Consider the following 20701-nt stretch of genomic DNA (forward strand, 5'->3'; position numbering starts at 1 on the left):
TGTCCATGGAATTGTCCAGGCAAGAATACTGGAGTGGGTTGTCATTTCCTTCTGCAGAGATCTTCCTGACCCAGGGATTGAATCCACCATCTTCTGTGGTTCTGCATTGCAAGCAGATTCTTTACCACTGAGCCACTTAGGAAGTCCCTTCATCCTTAACTTTTCTGCTGGGTACTTTCACATTTCCAAGCAAATCCTATTCTAATGCCTTGTTTCAGATCACAAGGAAAGTTGGGGGGTTTCTCAGTGTGTTTGCAAAATTGTAAAACTCTTATATGTGATAAACAGCTATAACTGTGTGATCATTGTCACTCATAAGCTTAGATTCTGGAGCTAATTAAACTTTATTAAACAATATTTGGGGGAGAAAAACAAATAAAAAAAAAGTTATATGTCCAAATCACCCATATACAATAGAAACATGAAAATGCTAATAGACTGTTCCACCCTAGCCCTCCATTACATGGAACACTGACTGTTGTCTTCAGATGAAGACTGAAGAAACTGCTTTGGACTTCACTCAGGGCAGAAGAGGTTGCTGGACATGACACTGGAATTTTCACTGGCCATGGCCAGTAGTATCATCCCCGGGGGCAGTTCTGGCCTGGGCTCTCTCATCTCTCAAAGCTTCCTCATACCAGAATAAGAAGGAAGTGGGGTCAGTCCCACTGATCTTGGCAAAAAACTCCAGGACTTTCATCTTGCTGGTTTCAGCATAGGCCCTTGGACCCCAAAGGAATTCATAGCGTGGAGGATCACTGTGAGGCACCTGCCGATACTGTAGATATTGTTCCTCCACCAAATCTTTGGTGATGAGTTTCCTGGGCTCCCCATAGATGAAATCCTCCTGCCCAGCATACACCCCCATCGTATTCAATGCTTTCCAGATTTTCTCCTCAGGGGCACAGTTGCCCTCCATGAAGATCATACCCAGGATAAGTATCAGGAAGCCAGTCTTGGGCATTCCCCCATCATTACTCAGCATCCCATCATAGGTGAGGTTGAGCGTTTTGACAAGCTCATAGGAGTGTCCCGTGGGGTCCACTTCTTTCACTTCAATGCCAAAGACAACCTCCATGCACTCACAGACTTTGCTGAAGATCTCAGGGAAGTTTTCCTTGTGTTCTCTGATGACACTCCTCAGCATTTCTGCTTTTGTGATGGGTTCCTTTGTTACATATTTGACACACAGGAACTGCATCAGTTCAGCCACCTTGTTGTTTAGCTCACCACTGAGCGAAGACTCAGGATCTGGTGGAGTCTGGGAGATGCTGGGCTCCTCCTCCAATTGGCTTCTGGAATTCTCATCAGTTTGACTCAGTGGAGTGGCTGAGGTGGCAGTGGGTGAGAAGCAGGCTCCCTGAGAACTCTGGACAGCACTCAGTGCCCCAGTGGCAGGCACCTCCTCTGTAGTTCCAGGGATCAATGGGGTAAGGGAAGAGGAGATGGTGGACTTGGGGCAGGAGGTGGCCTCTTCCTTCTGAGCCATGGGAGCCTGCACACATTCTAGGCCCTGTGCCTCTTTTGGGGCCTGAAGGTCTTCCTCAAGCTTGCAGCACTCACTCTTCTGACCCAGAGACATGATGGCTGGTATTGGATGTAGCCAGCAGGACAATGGGACCCTGGGAGAGCAAGAGAGATGGTCAGTGGCCTCAGCTGAGAAAATTCCCCCACCCAGGATAGCTCTGACAAAGGAAGCTTACAGGTCTCCTCTTTAGGGGAGCTCCCAGGTGTCACAGGCTGCTGTTCTTGTCAGCCTAAGAACGAAAGAAGCAAGATAGTTCCTCAGGGTAGAGCCCAAGGATTCCAGGGCTGAGAGTAGGCCAGGTGGGTCAGGCACTGTGGATTCTGTTTTGGGGTGGGCAGGACCTTGGGAGACATTCAGGGTGTGCACCTCGTTTTGACTGCTGCAGCTGTTCAGGCCTTCTCTCATATGCTGACCTGAGAACCCAGGCCTCAGAGTATGGCTGTCACCTCCCAGATCTTAGAACTCTTGAGGAGGGAAACTGAAAGGATTCCTCAGGATGCAGACTACAGACACAGTTGTGGGCCCTGCAGTATTGGCAGCAGTGGTGGGGCCAAGCTCTGTGATGTCCCTACTGTCGTGAGGTGGATGGTTCCCTCAGTGCTCCTTCAGAGTCCCAGCACTTTCCCCTGCCAGCATCTAGGCCCTATCACTCTGCTGACGTCCCCCAGAGGAAGAAGAGAAGGGGTGCCACATAAGACTCCACTTGCCCAGGGTCTCCCAAGGCTGCTAGCAGGGGCTGCACAGGTTTCAGAGGCGGGAGAGGGGGGCCACCCATATCTAGGCTAGGAGGGCCCATCATACGATTCATCTTTACACCTGACCAAGCCCGCCTCACATCCTCCACAGCTGAGCAGACTTGGCATCCTCAGGTTGCAGCCTTGCTTCTCTGTGAGGGACCCAAGCCCCATGATGGGAGCACAACCTACCACTACCGGCCGCCTCTGCCCAAGGCCTCTCCGGTACCACAGCAGGGTAGAGGCCATCTGTTCTGGGGTAGGGGGTACCCTCCAATCTGCCTTCCCATCTGGGCAGGTTCTCAGCCAGCCCTCACCTGACATCTCCTTGAGCCTGCCCTCCCCGACACCAGAGTGCCTAGAGTCCGCACCCAGTGGCTCCTACCTGAGGTCTCCCAGGCTGGAGCAAAGAGCAGGGCAGGTTTCCGTGGGCCACCCTTTCTCTGCAGTGAGGACCCCTCGGTTCTGCTCAGTGTCGTCACAGCTACTCCTGACAGGGTAGAGTTGGGTCAGGGAGTGGCCCAGGGCTGAGCACAGCCTCTTGGTTTTGGTGGGGCTCTGAATGTCTGCACGGAAAACCTTTCTTTGCTGTCTCTCAGGGTCCTCACGTCAAGGTGGGGCCGCCCCTAGGACTTCACCCCCTACTGGCCCCAGGCCATCCCTGAGGAAGCCTCACCCCTTTCAGACTCTGAAAGCTGAAGTAGGAAACATCACAATGGAAACCCTTCCTTGGGCAGACAGTGAGGACAGGGCTGGGCCCACCTTTCTGCAGTGGGCTCTCCCCTTCACCAGTCTCTTATGGGCCTTGCTTTCATGCCTAGTGAGAGGGTCTGGGCCTTCTTGGCCTGCCGACCTGATGCCCCATCAGACCGATCATCTCGCCTCCCAAGATCCCTGACCCAGAATGGGGAGAGGGCTTATCCTGCCAGCACTTGCCCAGGTCTCTGGGGCTGACACCACTGGTTGGGGTGAATTTCTGTGAGGATACCCCTCTGGCTCTAAGGTGGGCAACATCTCAGTCCTCAAGGTGTTCCTATTTACTCCTGTCAGGGCCTGGGTCCCCTTTCTTCTGCTGGTCTGAGATGTGCCCTGCAGGCCAAGAGCACCATCTCCGTGAGGCCATGACAGTGAAGTGTGGATGGGAGGGGTCATCTGTCAACCATACCTGGGGCCTCATGAGGCAGATGGAAAAGGCAGGTGTCTGCAGTTTCTTCAGGATCCTCCCTCTGACAACTGGCAGAGTCTGGGTCTCGTCCCTTTGCTGACCTGAGTGCAATCACTGCAGTTGAAGCCTCGTCTTCAGATTCCCAAGGTTGAAGTCGGCAACTACATCCAAGGACCCTGCACAGGGCTTCCGAGAGCTGAAAACGGGCTCAGAAGAAGTGGAGACCCATTCTCTTCTGTTTGGCGGGCAATTCAGTCATCCCAGCAGGATCAGTTTGACTCTTGGAATTGCCGGCGCCCCCTCCCCTGAGGGCCACTTCCCTTAATCACGGGTCACCTTGGAGTTCGCAAGAGTCAGAAAAGAGAGGGCAGTGCAGATCCCGACAAACCTACTGGGAGTCTCCCAGGATTGACATCAGGGATGGAACAGGGGTACTGCAGGGACCACACGGTTCTGGGGGGCGGGGGTTGGACTCCTCAGTCCTCACTCATAAATGTACTTCTCTTGGCTGCTGCCTTCCCTGATTAAATGCTCTCTGGTAGGTTCCTTCTTTTCTGCCAGCTGAGATGCGTTTTGCTCAGCTGCAAACCTTCCAGAGAAAGGTTTCGGTTCCCAAGCTAGATGCTAGATGGGAGAGCAGCACTGCCCCATGACAGGTGGTGGATATTCAGAAAAACAGCTCGTCTTCCTGTGGGTCTCTTCACCAGCCAGACATACACTTTGGAAACATTTTGTTCTAACACTTTATTTCCTACACTGAAGTGGGAGACCAGTGTGATTTGGGGAGGTCCTGCTCTTTTGAAGTTCTCACACTGAATTATCCAGTATAGTGATTTCCATTTTTCTTAAGCCTCATTGATATTAAGGAATATATTTTATGAATATATTTTATTTTTATATTTTTATGAAGCATATTTTTATGAAGGATCTGTTTGTGTCTGTGTTTTACCCTTATAGTTGCTATTCCACTTTTAGAACATTCTTTTTATCAAAAATATGTTTTCACTTATGGACATGGGAAGAGGGGGAGGAGAGGGTGAGATTGTATGGAGAGAGTAACATGGAAATTTACATTACCATTTGTAAAATAGATAGCCAATGGGAATTTGCTGTATGCCTCAGGAAACTCAAACAGTGGCTCTGTACCAACCTAGAGGGGTGGGATGGGGTGGGAGATGGGAGTGAGGTTCAAAAGAGGAGGGGATATATGTATACCTAAGGCTGATTCATGTTGAGGTTTGACAGAAAACAACAAAATTCTATAAAGCAATCATTCTTTAATTAAAACATAAATAAATTAAAAAATATGTTTTCAAGGCCAGGCTTCACTTACTCAAGGTGATTTCAGGTGGTGATTAACACAGGCTCTGGAGTCATACTGCATCAATCAACCTAATTTTTCCTGAAACTGCCCTGGGCCTACTGGCCTCTGTGGGCTGAGGTGGTATGTTTAAAAATATTCCTCCCACCTCCCTTCATTTGAGGTGTATTTTTGGCTATGGACCTTCACAAACTTGTCTGCCACTTCCCACCCTCTCACCGAGTACCACATCTTTTTTCTCCACCAAGGGTTTCTCATGTTTTTTTGTTTAGACTTAGTTGTTGATATTTTTGGTGGGCTGAAAATGGCCCTCCCAAAGATCTCCTATTCCAATCCCTAGAGCCTTCTTTGGGAAAAGGGTCTTTAAAGATGTAATTAAGAATCTTTCTATGGGGGGATTAGCCCTGGATTATCCAGGTGGGTCCTAAATAGAATCACATGTTTCCTTACAAGACCGAGGCAGGAGAACTGACAAGCTGAGAAGGCAATGTGAAAGATGGAGCAGAGAGCTATTTGGAGATGTTGACCTTGAAGATTTCAGTCATGTTCCCATAAGCCAAGGAATGCCAGAAGTTACAAGAAGCTAGAAAAGGTAAGGAATGGGCTTTCCCCTAGAGCAGGGGGTCCCCAACCTCTGGGGTCTAATGCCTGATGATCTGAGGTGGAGCTGATGTAATACTAGAAATACAGTACACAATGTCATGCTGCTTGAATCATCCTGAAACCATCCCTCCCTCTGTCCATGGAAAAATTTGTCTTCCACACAACTGATCCCTGGTGCCAAAAGCTTGGGGACCACCAACCTACAGTTTCCAGAGGCATGTGGGCTTTCCAGTAGCATCATTTCAGCCTAATGGAATTGATTTTGGACATCTGGCTTTCAGAACTGTAAGAGAATAAATTTCTGTTGCTTAAGACACCCAGTTCATGGTAGTTTAATACAGCAATCCTAGGAGACTAATACAACATTTTTTATTTTCTTTCATTCTCCGTTCTGTGGTTTTCCAGGTTTGATTTTGGGAGTGGAGGACAGCAGCCCAAACTTGATTGACATTTTAGCAACTATACGTAAAGTCACTAAATCTGTAAGTAACTCAAGGAGAATTGACGTCTTTACCGTATTTTGTTTCACATCAGTGAACATGGCATATTTCAATTTTGAGGGGACTTAAAAAAAAATCTTAATCTATCAGGAAAGTTTTATGTTTGCCTTCTTAAAGATATCATATACATTTTTGGTGTGATTTGTAATTCCTTTTAGATGGATTCTGGATTTTGTTGCTGTTACATGTGCTAATTTGTGAATGGGATTTTGTCTATTACATGGGGTAATTAATTATGGCCTTTGTGTGCCAAAGCTTTTCACTTAATTGTATTGGACTAATCTCCCATACATGTTCTTTCTGAAGTCTTTTATTTATTTGGATATTCTACACAGTGATTCCTTTTAATTTTCTAGGCAGATGATGATATTGTTACAAGTATATCTCTTTACAATATTTATATACCTTATTCATTTTGGTATCTGTATCTCTGGCTTTGTGTTCCAGTGCAATTTTGATCAGTAGATGTGAGAATATATGTCTTGTTCATAGACTTGAATGAGAATACTTCTGACATTTTACACCTGACTATGTTTGGTGTATAATTTAGGAAAAGCAAGTTCTTTCTAAGTTTGCTAGAAGTTTGTACCATTAACTCATGTTGAATTTCTCTCAGAGGCTTTTTCTATATCCATTGGCACAATCATATTTTTTTTCTCTTCTAATTTGTTATTGTATGGAACTACAACTGAAAATATTTTCTAATGTTAAATCATATTTTCATTTCTTGGGCACAGCCCATTTGCTCATTTAATTCACTACTTTGTTGACTATGCTATTTTATGCTATTTATTACTACGTGAATGAGCTTTGTTCAAGTATTCTTTTCATGGGGATGGAGGGCAATGTCCTCATTTGGTTTCTGAAACAAGGAGAGCTGGCTGGGGAAAATGAGTTGCATAATTTCCCCTCTCCCTTTTTGTGGGTATGCTTAGAAAAAGTTTGTTTTCTTTCTTTCAGAAGACCACTCTCTAGGTTGTGTGGTATACTTCCATTAGGAGGTGTATAATGCCTGGTCTTTCTTTGTGAAGATGTCAGCAGTCATGATTATTACGTTTATTCAATCCTTTGGGGTACAGAATGTTCATTCTCATTCTTTCTTACTCTACTAGCTGAAATAACCTCTATATGTGAAAACATTTCTTTGTCACCGTGTGGTTATCCTGAGGGAACTTATGTTCCCTTGTATTAAAATCTCTTCATCTAAATTTTGTACAAGTCTATGTCATGCTTTTGTCCTGATCTATTTTTTAGTAACCATATTTGCAAATATAATCATCTTATAAAAACTTATGTTAATTGGCTTCTGCTGTTTCTATTTCATTTTTCTGCATTTATCTTCATTATTTCCTGGTTTCTATTTCTTTAGATTGAATATGCTATTAACTCTGTACTTTCTTGAGGTATTTATCTGTTCTATAATATTTTATTTTCTAAGACATCTATTGAAAACTATACATTTCTCACTGAGTATCACTTGGGCTGTATCATACAGATAGTATTATATAGCTTCAGTGTACTGCTTAAAAATTTTGCAAGTTGAATATATCATTATTACTTATGCTATTATAATCTATATATGTATGTATATATATACACACTGCTAAAGTGTGTAAAAACATTTTTGAGTAGGATTTAAGAGGACAAAAAGAGAATATTAAGAGGAGGTTTCATGATCCAGGGTGTTTGGTTTTGGGTTATTAATTATAACAGACACAAACATATTTTGACTATCAGTGACTGAGTTGGGTTTATCCCATAAAGGTGAATAAGTTTAATGCTAGAAAATCTGTCACTAATGATTGGTCACACATGTTAAAGTCAGGGATTGTCCAGGCAAATAGAAACTACAGTAAAGATATAACACAGGGAATTTAATGTAGGGGATCAGGTTCACAACTGATAGAAAAGCCGAACAAGGGAGAATTGGGGAACCCAACAATTAGCAACTTGAGGAAGTCACTCCCCACCTCTATCCTGAGAAGAAAAAGAAAGATGGTAGTATTATTGGAGTCTAATTGTTGCATTCAATAGGATCGGGAGGCATGGTGGGCCAGTCTTAAGGGAGTTGAAGCATGGAGAAAATGTAGCCATGAACGAGAGCCAACCTGATCTAGAGGAAAAAAGGAGAAAAACTCTAGCTGCTTCATTCATCTGCATTGTAATCTCCTGCTGGTGCCTACAGTTGCTGAACCAAGATGGAAAAAATGTTAGTGAGTTTACAAATTACAGGCTGCGGGTGTCAGCCACTACATCATTAGAGAGCAAGGTCAGGGATGAGGGAGGGATAGTCAGTTCAGTCACTCAGTCATGTCCAACTCTGTGTGACCCATGGACCTGCAGCACACCAGGCTTCCCTGTCCACCACCATCTCCCGGAGCTTACTCAAACTCATGTCCTTTGAGTCAGTGATGCCATCGCAACCATCTCATCCTCCTGTCATCCCCGTTCTCCTCCTGCCTTCAATCTTTCCCAGCATCAGGGTCTTTTCCAATGAGTTGGCTCCTTCCCATCAAGGTGGCCAAAGTATTGGAGCTTTAGCTTCAGCATTAGGCCCTTCCAATGAATATTTAGGACTGATTTCTTTAGGATGGACTGGTTCGATCTCCTTGTAGTCCAAGGGACTCTCAAGAGTCTTCTCCAACACACAGTTTCAAAAGCATCAATTCTTTGGTACGCAGCTTTAAAAAACAAAAATTGTTTTTTTTAATTGAAGGATAATTGCTTTACAGAATTTTGTTGTTTTTGTCAAACCTCAAACATGAAACAGACATAGTTATACATATATTCCCTCCCTTTTGATCCTCCCTCCCATCTCCCACTGCATCACCACCCATCTAGGTTGATACAGAGCCCCTGTTTGAGTTTCCTGAGACATATAGCAAATTCCTGTTGGCTGTCTATTTTACACATGGCAATGTAAGTTTCCATGTTACTCTCTCCATACATCTGACCCTCTCCTCCCCTCTCCTCATGTCCATAAATCTAGTCTCTCTATGTCTGTTTCTCCACTGCTGCCCTGCAAATAAATTCTTCAATACTGTTTTTCTAGATTCCTGTATATATGCATTAGTATACGATATTTATCTTTCTATTTCTAACTTACTTCACTCTGTATAATAGGTTCTAGGTTCATTCACCTCATTAGAAATGACTCAAATGTGTTCCTTTTTATGGCTGAGTAATATTTCATTGTGTATATGAATCAAAACTTCTTTATCCACTCATCTGTTGAAAGACATCTTGGTTGCTTTCACATTCTAACTATTGTAAATAGTGCTGCAATGAACAAGCACTCAGCTTTTTTTTATGGTCCAACTTTCACATCCGTACATGACTTGCAGTCAAAACCATAGTCTTGACTATACAAAACTTTGTCAGCGAAGTGATGTCTCTGCTTTTTAATATGCTGTCTAGGTTGGTCATAGCTTTACTTCCAAGGAGCAAGTGTCTTTTAATTTCATGGCTGCCAGTCACCATCTACAGTGAATTTTGGAGGCCCAAGAAAATAAAGCCTGTCACTGTTTTTATTGTTTGCTCATCTATTTGCCATGAAGTGATGGGACCAGAATCCATGATCTTAGTTTTCTGAATGTTGAGTTTTAAGCCAGCATTTTCACTCTCCTCTTTTACTTTCATCAAGAGGCTCTTTAGTTCCTCTTTGCTTTCTGCCATATGGGTGGTGTAGTTATTCATATTTCTTGTGGCAATCTTGATTCCAGCTTGTGCTTCAATCCAACTCCAGCATTTCGCATGATGTACTCAGCATATAAGTTAAATAAGCAGGGTGACAAATATACAGCCTTGGACATACTCCCTTTCCCCTATTTGGAACCAGTCTATTGTTCCATGCCCCAGTTCTAACTGTTGCTTCTTGACATGCATACATGTTTCTCATGAAGGCTAGTAAGGTGGTCTGCCCATTCCCATCTCTTTGCCATTCCCATCTCTTTAAGAATTTTCCACAGTTTGTTGTGATCCACATAGTCAAAGACTTTGGAATATTTAATGAAGCAGATGTTTTTCTGGAATGCTCTTGCTTTTTCTATGATCCAACATATGTTGGCAATTTGGTCTCTGGTTCCTCTGCCTTTTCTAAATCCAACTTGAACTTCTGGAAGTTCTCGATTCACGTACAGTTGAAGCATGGCATGGAGAGTTTGAGCATTACTTTGCTAGCTTGTGAAATGAGTGCAATTTTGCAGTAGTTTGAACATTCTTTGGCATTGCCTTTCTTTGGGACTGGGAATTAAAGCTGACCTTTTCCAGTCCTGTGGCCACTGCTGGGTTTTCCAAATTTGCTGGCATACTGAGTGCAGCACTTTCATAGCATCATCTTTTAGGATTTGAAATAGCTCAGCTGGAATTCCATCACCTCCACTAACTTTGTTCATAGCAATGCTTCCTAAGGCCCACTTGATTTCACTGTCTAAGGTGTCCTGGCTCTAGGTGAGGGATCACACCATTGTGGTTATCTGGGTCATGAAGATCTTTTTTTGTAGAGTTGTTTTGCATGTTCTTGCCACCTCTTCTTTTTTTTTTTTTTTGCCACCTCTTCTTAATATCTTCTGCTTCTGTTAGGTCCATACCATTTCTGTCCTTTATTGTGCCTATCTTTGCATGAAGTGTTCCCTTGGTATCTCTGATTTTCTTGAAGAGATTTCTAGTGTTTCCCATTCTATTGTTTTCCTCTAGTTCTTTGCATTGTTCACTGAGGAAGGCTTTCTTATCTCTCCTTGCTGTTCTTTGCTACTCTGCATTCAGATGGGTATATTTCCTTTACTCCATATACCATATGTTTATACTATATTGTAGTCTATGAAGTATGCAATAGCATTATGTTGAAAAAATGTACATATCTTGATTTACATAATATGTTGTTTCTAGAAAAATGCTATCATCCAACAATTCTGGATTGCCAGAAACCTTCAACTTGTAAAAAAAACTCCATTATATCTACAAAGCACAATAAAATGAGACATGCCTGTAACACAAAAAAGGGGAAAAGACTTGAATAGTTATCCAGTGAAGATATACAAATGGCCAATAAGCACATCAGGGATGCTCAACATCACTAGTCTTTAGAGCAATTGCCAATCAAAACCACAATGAGATACCTTTTCACACCCACTACGTGGATGTATTTTTTAAAACAATGTTATTCCATTCTTTTTAATGGCTGAGTAATATTCCACTGTATATATGTACTGTGTCTTTTTTATTCTTCTGTTAATGTACATTTAGGTTGCTTCTGTGTCTGACTATTGTAAACAGTGTTGTAATGAACATTACAGTGCATGCATCTTTTTGAAATTATGGTTTCCTCTGGATATGCCCAGAAGTGGAAATTCCTGGGTCATATGGTAGTTCTGTTCCTAGTTTTTTAAGGACTCTGCCATACTGTTCTCTAGTAGTGGTTGTAACCAATTTACATTCCCTGCCAACAGTGTAGGAGAGTTCCCTTTCTCCACACCCTCTCCAGCATTTATTGGTTTGTAGATTTTTGGATGATGACCATTCTGACTGGTGTGAAGGTGATATATCATTATAGTTTTGAACCTATATTTCATTGATCATCTTTTCATGTGCCTCTTGGACATCTGTATGTCTTCTTTGGAGAAATGTCTATTTAGGTATGTCTATTTCTTTTTCTTTATTGGGTTGTTTGTTTTTGTGGTGTTGAGCTGTATGAGCTATTTGTAAAATTTGGAGACTAATTCTTTGTCAGTCACATCAATTTGCAAATATATTTTCTCCCATTCTGTGGGGTGGTCTTTTCATTTTCGTTTTTTGGTTTCCTTTTCTGTGCAAAAGCTTTTGAGTTTACCTCGGTCCCATTTGTTTACTTTTGTTTTTATTTCCATTACTCTTGGAGATGGATTAAAAAAGATATTCCTATGATTTATGTCAGAGAATGTGGATGGACCTGGAGATTATCATACTAAGTGACGTAAGTCAGAGAGAGAAAGACAAATATCATATGATATTGCTTATATGTGGTATCTAAAAAGCAGTGGATAAAAATGAACTTATTTACAAGATAGAAACAGACTTAGAGAATGAACTTATGGTTAGCCAGGATGAAAGGGTAGGGGAAGAAATAGATTGGGAGTTTGAAATGACATGTATATACTACTGGTACTTAAAATAGATAACTAACAAGGACCTACTGTATATAGCATGGGGAACTCTGCTCAATACCCTTTAATAACCTAAATGGGAAAAGAATTTGGAAAAGGTATAGATTCATGTATATGTATAACTGAATCACAATTGTTGTACATCTGAAACTAACACAACATTGCTAATCAGTTATACTCCCAATATAAAACAAAAAATTAAGGGAAAAAAAAAAAACAAACCAAAAAAGAAAATTGACAAGTGTTAGCATGGATATGGAAAAACTAAAAACACCTTGCATTGCTTGTGGGGAATGTAAAATGGTGTACCTAGTTTTGGAATTTATTGACTTTATTTGTTGACCTTGTATTCTGCAACCTTCTTTATGCTTACTTATTAGTTCTAGGGTCCATGCACAGATTTGAATATAGATATTGGTCTTGTGGACACAGGAATATGTTGTTCAAAGAGAGCACATAACACTGTGGTCCTCTGCACAGTGTAAAGGTTCTCTGCACGGTAAAAAGGCAAGCAAGGAAGCTCTTCTTTAATGACACCATGAACCAATTCTATAGGCTGAGGATTGAAGAAATTCTGGAAGTTAGAGGTTCTCAAATTCATTTACACAAGTATCACTATTCCATATCCAGCTTCCAACTCTTTTACCTTTTAGAGCTTTGACTGGACAGGCCACTTGCCCAGCATAAGAATCCATTCAACATTTTTTCTGAAATTGTGGTGATTGCAGCAATTAAGTCCTGAGTCTGATCTTTAGCTCTGTCAGACCTGTGGTAGCAGATGAGAGTCCTCTTTACAACACTGCTAAGGAGAGGGGCATGGTAGCCCACTCTAGTATTCTTGCCTGGAGAATTCAATGCACAGAACAGCCTGCTGAGCTACAGCCCCTGGGGTCACAAAGAGTCAGACATGAACTGAGCAACTAACAGAAAAGGAGCCAATCTAACTTATATTGTGCCTTCATTTGGTGATTGATTGTACAGAACTTGATTGATTGAACAGAACTTGTTATTTTTTTCTTTGCAAAGTATCACCCGCCCTGAACAATGACCACCACATTGTACAAATGTTATTACAGTTTCTCCCCTTTTTTCTTAAATGCCAGAGAGATTGCATAAGCCAATACATTCCCTTTCACTTGGACTTCCTCTAAGTTCACAACAGATGAATAACTACTTCAACATTCCAGGGAATATTAACATGCAACCTACAACTAGTGATTTGCCCGCCAGTTGGAAGTGGCCAAAGTCTATATCTTCCCATTTTTAGAATCTGCTTCCTAAGAACACTCCCTGATACCAGTTGTCTTAGCATGTATTTCTTTCTCTTTTCTGTCTTTTTTTTTTTTTTAAGCCATACATGGCTTGCAGGAGCTCATTAGGTTGGTGCAAACGTAATTGTGGTTTCGGACTGTGAACTTGAAATAATTATAACAAGGCTTAAAACACATCTTTATGAATAAAATAGGAACTATTAAAGTCAATGTATTTTTGCCAATGAGAAATAAGTTTGTTTATTCCTGTAGTGTAAAATTCCATACTTCGGGATTCAGCAAACTCTTTGAAAAGCCATTTTCTGCCTCCTGCTGGTTGGTTGTGGAAGCATCTTCCCTGCAAGAAGTTGTCAAGATGCTTGAAAAAGTGGTAGTCAGTTGGCAAGAGGTCAGGTGAATACAGAGGAAGACGGCAAAACTTTGTAGCCCAATTCATTTAACTTCTGAAACATTGGCTGTGCAATGTGTGGTCCAAGCGTTGTCATGCAGAAGAAGTGGGCCTTTCTATTGACCAATGCCAGCTGCAGGCATCACAGTTTTAAGTGCCTCTCAATCATTTTGCTGAGGCATACTTCTCAGATGTAATGATTTTGCAGGGATGTAGAAGGCTGTAGTGCATCAGACCAGCAGCAGACCACCAAACAGTAACCATAAATGATTTTTCCATGCAAGTTTGGCTTTGAGAAGTGCTTTGAAGCTACTTGGCCCAACCACTGAACTGATCATCAACCGGTTATCATATAAAGTCCACTTTTCATTCCACATCACAAACTGATCGAGATATGGTTCATTGTTTGTGTGTAAAATAAGAGAAGATGACACTTAAAAAATGACAATATTTTTTAGGTTTTAGCCAGCTCATGGAGCACATACTTACTGAGCTTTTTTCACCTTTCCAGTTTGCTTCAAATTTCCAAACAACTGTAGAATGGTCAATGTTGAGTTCTTTGCCAAGTTCTCATGTAAGTTATAAGAGGATCGACTTCGATGATGGTTCTCAATTGGTTGTTGTCAACTTCTGATGGCTGGCTACTGTGCTTATAATCTTCAAGGCTCTTGTCTCCTTTTTCAAAACTTCTTGAACCAGCAGTTCCTGGGCCAAATGCTTTGTTGATATTGTGAGTTGTCTCTATTGCTTTACCACCCATTTTGGACCAGAATAAGAAAATTGCTCAAATTTGCTTTTTGTCTAACACCAATTCCCTAGTCCTAAAATAAATATAAAATATGCAGCAAGTAATAAGTCACTAGCAAAAAAACAAACAAAAAAAACATAAAGCAAGAAATGTGCCTTAAAATGATGTATAGCATAACCACATTTAAGAATGTATTCCAATATCAAATGGCAAATTTCAACAATGCAAAATCATAATTACTTTTGCACCAACTTAATAATTCCCCAACAAGAGATTGGACCTGGGCCATTGGTGGAGTCCTAACCATTGGAGCTCCAGGGAATTCCCTTGCATGCATGTGTTTCTGTTCTTAAAAAAAAAAAAATTGTCCTTCAAATAATTTTGTCTCTATATTTGTGCAGTATAAGCTCTTCCTAAAATATATCCTGGTTACTAGTTGCTTAAGATCTTAAGTGTCTAGTGAATATCTTACACAGATTGGATCCCCAATGTTTATGCATACCATGGGTGTGTGCTCAGTTGTGTCTGACTTTTTGTGACTCCTTGGACTGTAGCCCACCAGGCTCCTCTGTCCACGGGATTCTCCAGGAAAGAATACTGGAGTGAGTTACCATGCCCTCCTTCAGGGAAGCTTCCCAATCTAGGGATCAAACCCACATCTCCTGCATTGGCAGGTGGATTCTTTACCACTGAGCCACCTGGGAAGCCCATCCTTATCATTGTTGTTCAGTTGATAAGTCATGTCCAATTCTTTGTGACCCCACAAACTGCAGCATGGAGCTCAATAAAAACTGTCTAACTGAATAAATGTAGAACAACTACGACTCTGACAGCTGCTGCTGCTGCTAAGTTGCTTTAGTTGTGTCTAACTCCGTGTGACCCCATAGATGGAAGCCCACCAGGCCTCCGCTGTTCCTAGGATTCTCCAGGCAAGAACACTGGAGTGGGTTGCCATTTCCTTCTCCAGTGCATGAAAGTGAAGTCGCTCAATTGTGTCCGACTCTGACAGCACCATCTGGCAATACTGTTCTATAATTTATCCTTGTTATGCTCATCTATCAACATTCTGGTCATTGTTCCCTCACTTTTGAAGACTGGTACCTTATCCCATCTTCCTTTCTGCCTTAAGCTTTTGCCATTATCCAAGGAATGTTGTGTCCACTTTGAAAGCCTCCATGACACTGTAGTTTTCAATTATTTGAACTCCTTCACACCACTGATAATCTGTTTCTCTAAATATCACCCATCAGATTAGTACATGTTAGTACATGTTCAACAACCTAATCCTTATAATCTCTCAGAACAGATTATCCTGCAATTTAAATTCCTGTTCAATCATCATGTGTCATACTTGCTTAACTTTCCAGTTCTTTCATACTTTACATTTACATATTACACAATCCATCATTTCATTGCCTATCTTTCTAATTATTATTCTCTACTTCTTGGCCCTTTGTCCTGTTTCATGAGTTCAGCATGAAAGTTTAATCTATCCAGATGCTTTCTTTCTCCACTTTGAGGTCTAAGACGTTCATCCAGAATTGCTACAGAAGAAATCTGCAGGGGCTGAACTGCACTTCTGTCCCCTTTCCTCCTTTCCCAGACATTGTCTCTTGTTTTCCTCTTAACCCTTTTCTTTTATACCCATGTGGATGTCTTTCCAACCCAGTTTTCCACTTCTTTTTTACCGATTACTCTCTCTTTACCATTATATTAAAAACCTTTAACATTCTTTTCCTAAAACCAAAAATGCTTACTTTCCCATTTAAGTCCTCTATGATCTTTCTTCTTGTGTAGAGGGCAGGTCTATAAAAGGGTCACCCTCATTTGTTCAATATTCATCTTTAATTCCCATGGCCTTCATAGCCCACTACATTCAGGCCTATGCCTACACCATTGTACTGAATATACCTTGCATTGGATCATACACTCCTGATTGTAATAGGCTTTCTTTAGCCAAAATTAATTTTTAAATATTGTTTGATTTTGAAGTTTCTTCTCATTTTCTCCTATTAGAAGTAAACCTACAAAGAATAAAAAACATTATTTTTGTTTATGAAACTTTTTTGTTTGAGTACTTACATCATTTCAGGTTAGTATCACAAACTGTTTGCAAACACAGCAATGATTGTTTTGAAAATTTGGCAAAAATCTCATGCTTCCTTCTGCTACATGAGAAATGTTACAGATCTCTGAAATTCAAAGGAAGATTTGTCTCCGAGGCAATTCAAGACTTTCCCACTTGTCATGCTCAAGAATATTCTTCTTTTAAAAGTTTCTTTTTGTTTATTTTCACAACAAATTTTAATGTCTGAACATTTCCTATTATGTTATATAGGTTTAGAGGTAGAGATTTTTCAAGGAAAGTCCATTTTTTATTTTCTAATTAATCTTTTAATAACAAAAACCAATAAATGGCAGAAAGTATGAGGAAAAATGCTTTAATAAGAAGTTTTGTAATATGCTAATTTTTTCTTCCTGTTCCCTGGTGGCTCAGATGGTAAAGCATCTGCCTACAATGTGGGAGACCTGGGTTCAATCCCTGGGTCACGAAGATCTCCTGGAGATGGACATGGCAACCCACTCCAGTACTCTTGCCTAGAAAATACCATGGACAGAGGAGCCTGGTAGGCTACAGTCCATGGAGTTGCAAAGAGTCGGACACAACTGAGTGACTTCACTTCACTTCACTTTCTACAATAAGATAGCTCTATTTTCTCAATCTGAGCAGGTAGTTATATTTCAGTGTATTGTAAATATGATGCTGGTGCTGGCTCTTCTCCATCCACATCCATCCTCTGCCTTTGTTTTCCTTGCTCTATTCCTCAGCTCTGTATCATTTCAATTCTGTAGCTACCAGTGGGTGGCACTGGTAGGAGGTAGGAAGGCAGGAGGGAATAAAGGCCACTTCCTCCCTGCTGAGGTTCTGGCAACGACTGGGTCTTTTTAAACTTCTAGCTCCAGTCAAGCGTCCATGTTCTCTGGACCTAGTTCTCACTAGACTTCACCCCCACCACTTTTTCCTCATTTTAAATTTAGAGTTAAGAACAGAAAGTTAAGAACCAGTCAATCCTAAAGGAAATCAGTCCTGAATATTCATTGGAAGGACTGTTGCTGAAGCTCCAGTATTTTGGCCACCTGATGCGAAGAACTAACTTCTTGGAAAAGCCCCTGATGCTGCAAAAGATTGAAGGCAGGAAGAGAAGGGGACGCAAAGGATAAGATGGTTGGATGGCATTACCAACTCGATGGACATGAGTTTGACCAAGCTCCAGGAGTTGGTGATGGACAGGGAAGCCTGGCATGCTGCAGTCCATGGGGTTGCAAAGGGTCAGACACAACTGAACAACTGAACTGAAGAACAGAAAAGCTTCCAACTTTTATTTCTTGTGTGCCTGTATTGTTTGTCTATTGCTGTATAACATATTACCAAAAATATAGCAGATTAAAATAACAAATACTTAATATCTCATTTTCTGTGGGTCAGGAATCTAGGCAAAGCTTACTTGAATGCCTCTGGCTTGAGGTCTCTCATGAGGCTCCTTTCTTTTCTTTTTATTATGGGGAAAGGAGGTGTCTGTTCCCAGAAGTATTTATCTTATTGTTCAGAGATCTCAGTTTCTTACTACAGGAAGTTCTTCACAGGCCTGCCTCATGATGGGGAAACTCGGTTCCTGCAAAATAAGAGATCTAAGAGACTGAGGGTGGTGAAGATGGAATCCAGAGACTTCTTTTTTTAAGAACTATTTTTTTTTTTTCCCAGCTTGACTGAAATATAATTGACATATAGTATTGAGAAAGTTTAAGGTGCACAACATGTTGATTTCATACACTAGTATATTGCAGTATGATGACCACCATAGCATTATAGCTAACACTTCATACATGTCACACAATTACTATTTCTTTCTTTGTGGTGAGACCATTTAAGGTCTACACACTTAGCAACTTTCAAGTATATAATACAGTACTCTTAACTATACTTACTATCTTGTACTTTAGAGCCCCAGAATGTATTCATCTTCTCAATGGAAGCTTGTACTCTCTAGCTAGTATCTCCCCATTTCCCTCAGCCCCAGGTAACCACCATTTTACTCTCTGATTCTACAATGTCAACTCTTTAAAACTCCACATATAAATGAGATCATACAGTATTTGTCTTCTCTGACTTACTTCACTTAGCATAATGCCTTTAAGGTCCATCTATGTTATCTCAAATGGCATAATCTCCTCCTTTCTCATAGATAAGTGATATTCTATTGTGTAAATATGCCACATCTTTATTCATTGATTTTTTGATAGACTCTTAGATTGTTTTCTTATCTTGACTGCTAGTAATAATGCTGCAACAAACATGGAAGTGCAAATATCTCTTCAAAATTCTCTTTTCATTTCCTTTGGAAATATACCCAGAAATGAGACTGTTGAATCTTATGGTATGTCTACTTTTACTTTTGGGAGAACTTCCATACTGTTTTGAATTACTGAATATAGTTTGTTAATATTTGATTGAGGATTTTTGCATCTATGTTTATCAGTGATACCAGCCTATAATATTTTTTCTTGCAATGTCTTATCTGACTTTGGTATCAATGTAATGCTTGCCTTATAAAATGAGTTTGGAAGTGCTCACTACTCTTCTATTTTTTGGAAGAGCTTGAGGATTATTGGTATTAATTCTTCCACAAGTGTTTGGAACAGTTCACCAGTGAAGCCTTCTGGTCCTGGACTTTCCTTGTTGGGGGATTCTTGATAAATTATTTAACTTCCTTACTAGTAATTGGTCTGTTCAGATTTTCCATTTCTTCATGATTCATCCTTGGTAGGTTGTAGTTTCCAGAACCTTGTAGGTTCTGAAATGTATCTTTTTTTCTGGCTTATCCAATTTGTTGGTGTATAACTATTTATAGTATTCTCAGGTTCCTTTATATTTCTTTGTTATCAGGTATTGTATCTCCTGTTCGATTTCTAATCTTCAGTACTTGATATTAACATTATAAAAGTGTGGAATTTCAACTTACACCAACCCAGTTAAAGGTGTGATATGTTATGTACAAGCATCACTGTAGTTTTATGTGCAACAAAGTGTAGTTTATATGAAATGTATGAGCTTATTTCTTCATATACACAACAGTGGTTAATTCATCAAGGGAATTGTAGTCAAAGACTCAGATCTCCCTGGTCCATCATTGATTATATGCAAAGCTGCATTTCTAGCCCTCTGCCTCCATTCAGAGACTTAATTACAAACCTTAATGGGTTTGTAAAGCAAAAAAAGCTTTACAAACAAAGTGCCTGAAGCACTTTCCAGGTCCTTGGAAAAGATCTAACCTTGGTGTCTTGGCTGAGGCACTTTTCTCCACCTTGACTCAGTTCTTTTCCATTTTTAGTCCTTCCCTTTTCTCCCAGGCCCTGGGTTCATAAAGAGGCAGGAACTCTTAGTTTGGGGCACCTTAGCAGTGAGACAATTCCCCTGTGTGTCCTTCATGTCATCTACCTTCACCTGGTGCTATTCTGTGAGGGAAAATGAAAAACTAGGGAGCTGGTACCTCCTTTTTACTTCTTGCTTGTACTGTCACAGTAAATGAATAGAGGTTTAATTGTTACTTCCAGTTTGGCTCATTGTTCTAATTGGATGTCCTAATTGAATACCTTGATTTGTGGCAACTTAACAATATTCTTATGTGCATGTGTGTGTATAAAATCCTTGTAGTCATCATTCATGATGGTGAAATCTTGGACTATTCCCCTTTAAGATAAGTAATAGAACAGATCTGTGCTATCAACACTTCTATCAAACTAATTACTAGTGCAATTAGTAAGAAATTAAAATAAAACATAAAATGGAAGATGATATAATTGTTTATTTAGAAAATGCAAATATTCACATAGAAACTATTAGAATTAAGTTAATTTATCATGTTTTCTTGTATATAAAGTTAATATGTGAAAGTTTGTCTTGATTCTATATACTTAAATTATTTAAAAACAGTTATTAAATTATTAAAATAAATTCTAAAATAAATAAAATTATAAAATAAAAATTATTAAAAATAAATATCATTTACAACAGCATCAAATATTCAAACACCTAGAAATAACTCTAATGCAAAATGCATAAGCCTTCTAGACAGGATGGTGAAAAATATGACTGAAGTAAGTTGAAGACCTAAATAAATGAAGGAATAAACTTTGTTCATGGTTTTAAATGCTCAATATTGTAAAGATATTTTTCCATATTGATAAGTAGAGTCAGTTCAATTCAAAGTATAATATGAACATGTTTATTTGTGATATTGACAA

General features: G+C 40.3%; 1 protein-coding gene across 1 annotated transcript; it reads right to left on the reverse strand.

Annotated features, from left to right (window-relative positions):
* Positions 1-409: 409 nt before the first annotated feature.
* LOC508073 (melanoma-associated antigen 10-like) lies at positions 410-1663 on the reverse strand. The gene has a single exon (XM_024988384.2). It carries the CDS (start codon positions 1580-1582, stop codon positions 560-562), a length of 1023 nt encoding a protein of 340 aa, XP_024844152.1. The 5' UTR covers positions 1583-1663; the 3' UTR covers positions 410-559.
* Positions 1664-20701: the final 19038 nt, after the last annotated feature.

This window comes from Bos taurus, chromosome X (assembly GCF_002263795.3).
Source record: "Bos taurus isolate L1 Dominette 01449 registration number 42190680 breed Hereford chromosome X, ARS-UCD2.0, whole genome shotgun sequence".
Classification (NCBI taxonomy): Eukaryota; Metazoa; Chordata; class Mammalia; order Artiodactyla; family Bovidae; genus Bos; species Bos taurus.

Bases quoted from the DNA above. Each gene is read 5' to 3' on its own strand.
- LOC508073 (XM_024988384.2), bottom strand. From the start codon at position 1,582: ATGTCTCTGGGTCAGAAGAGTGAGTGCTGCAAGCTTGAGGAAGACCTT.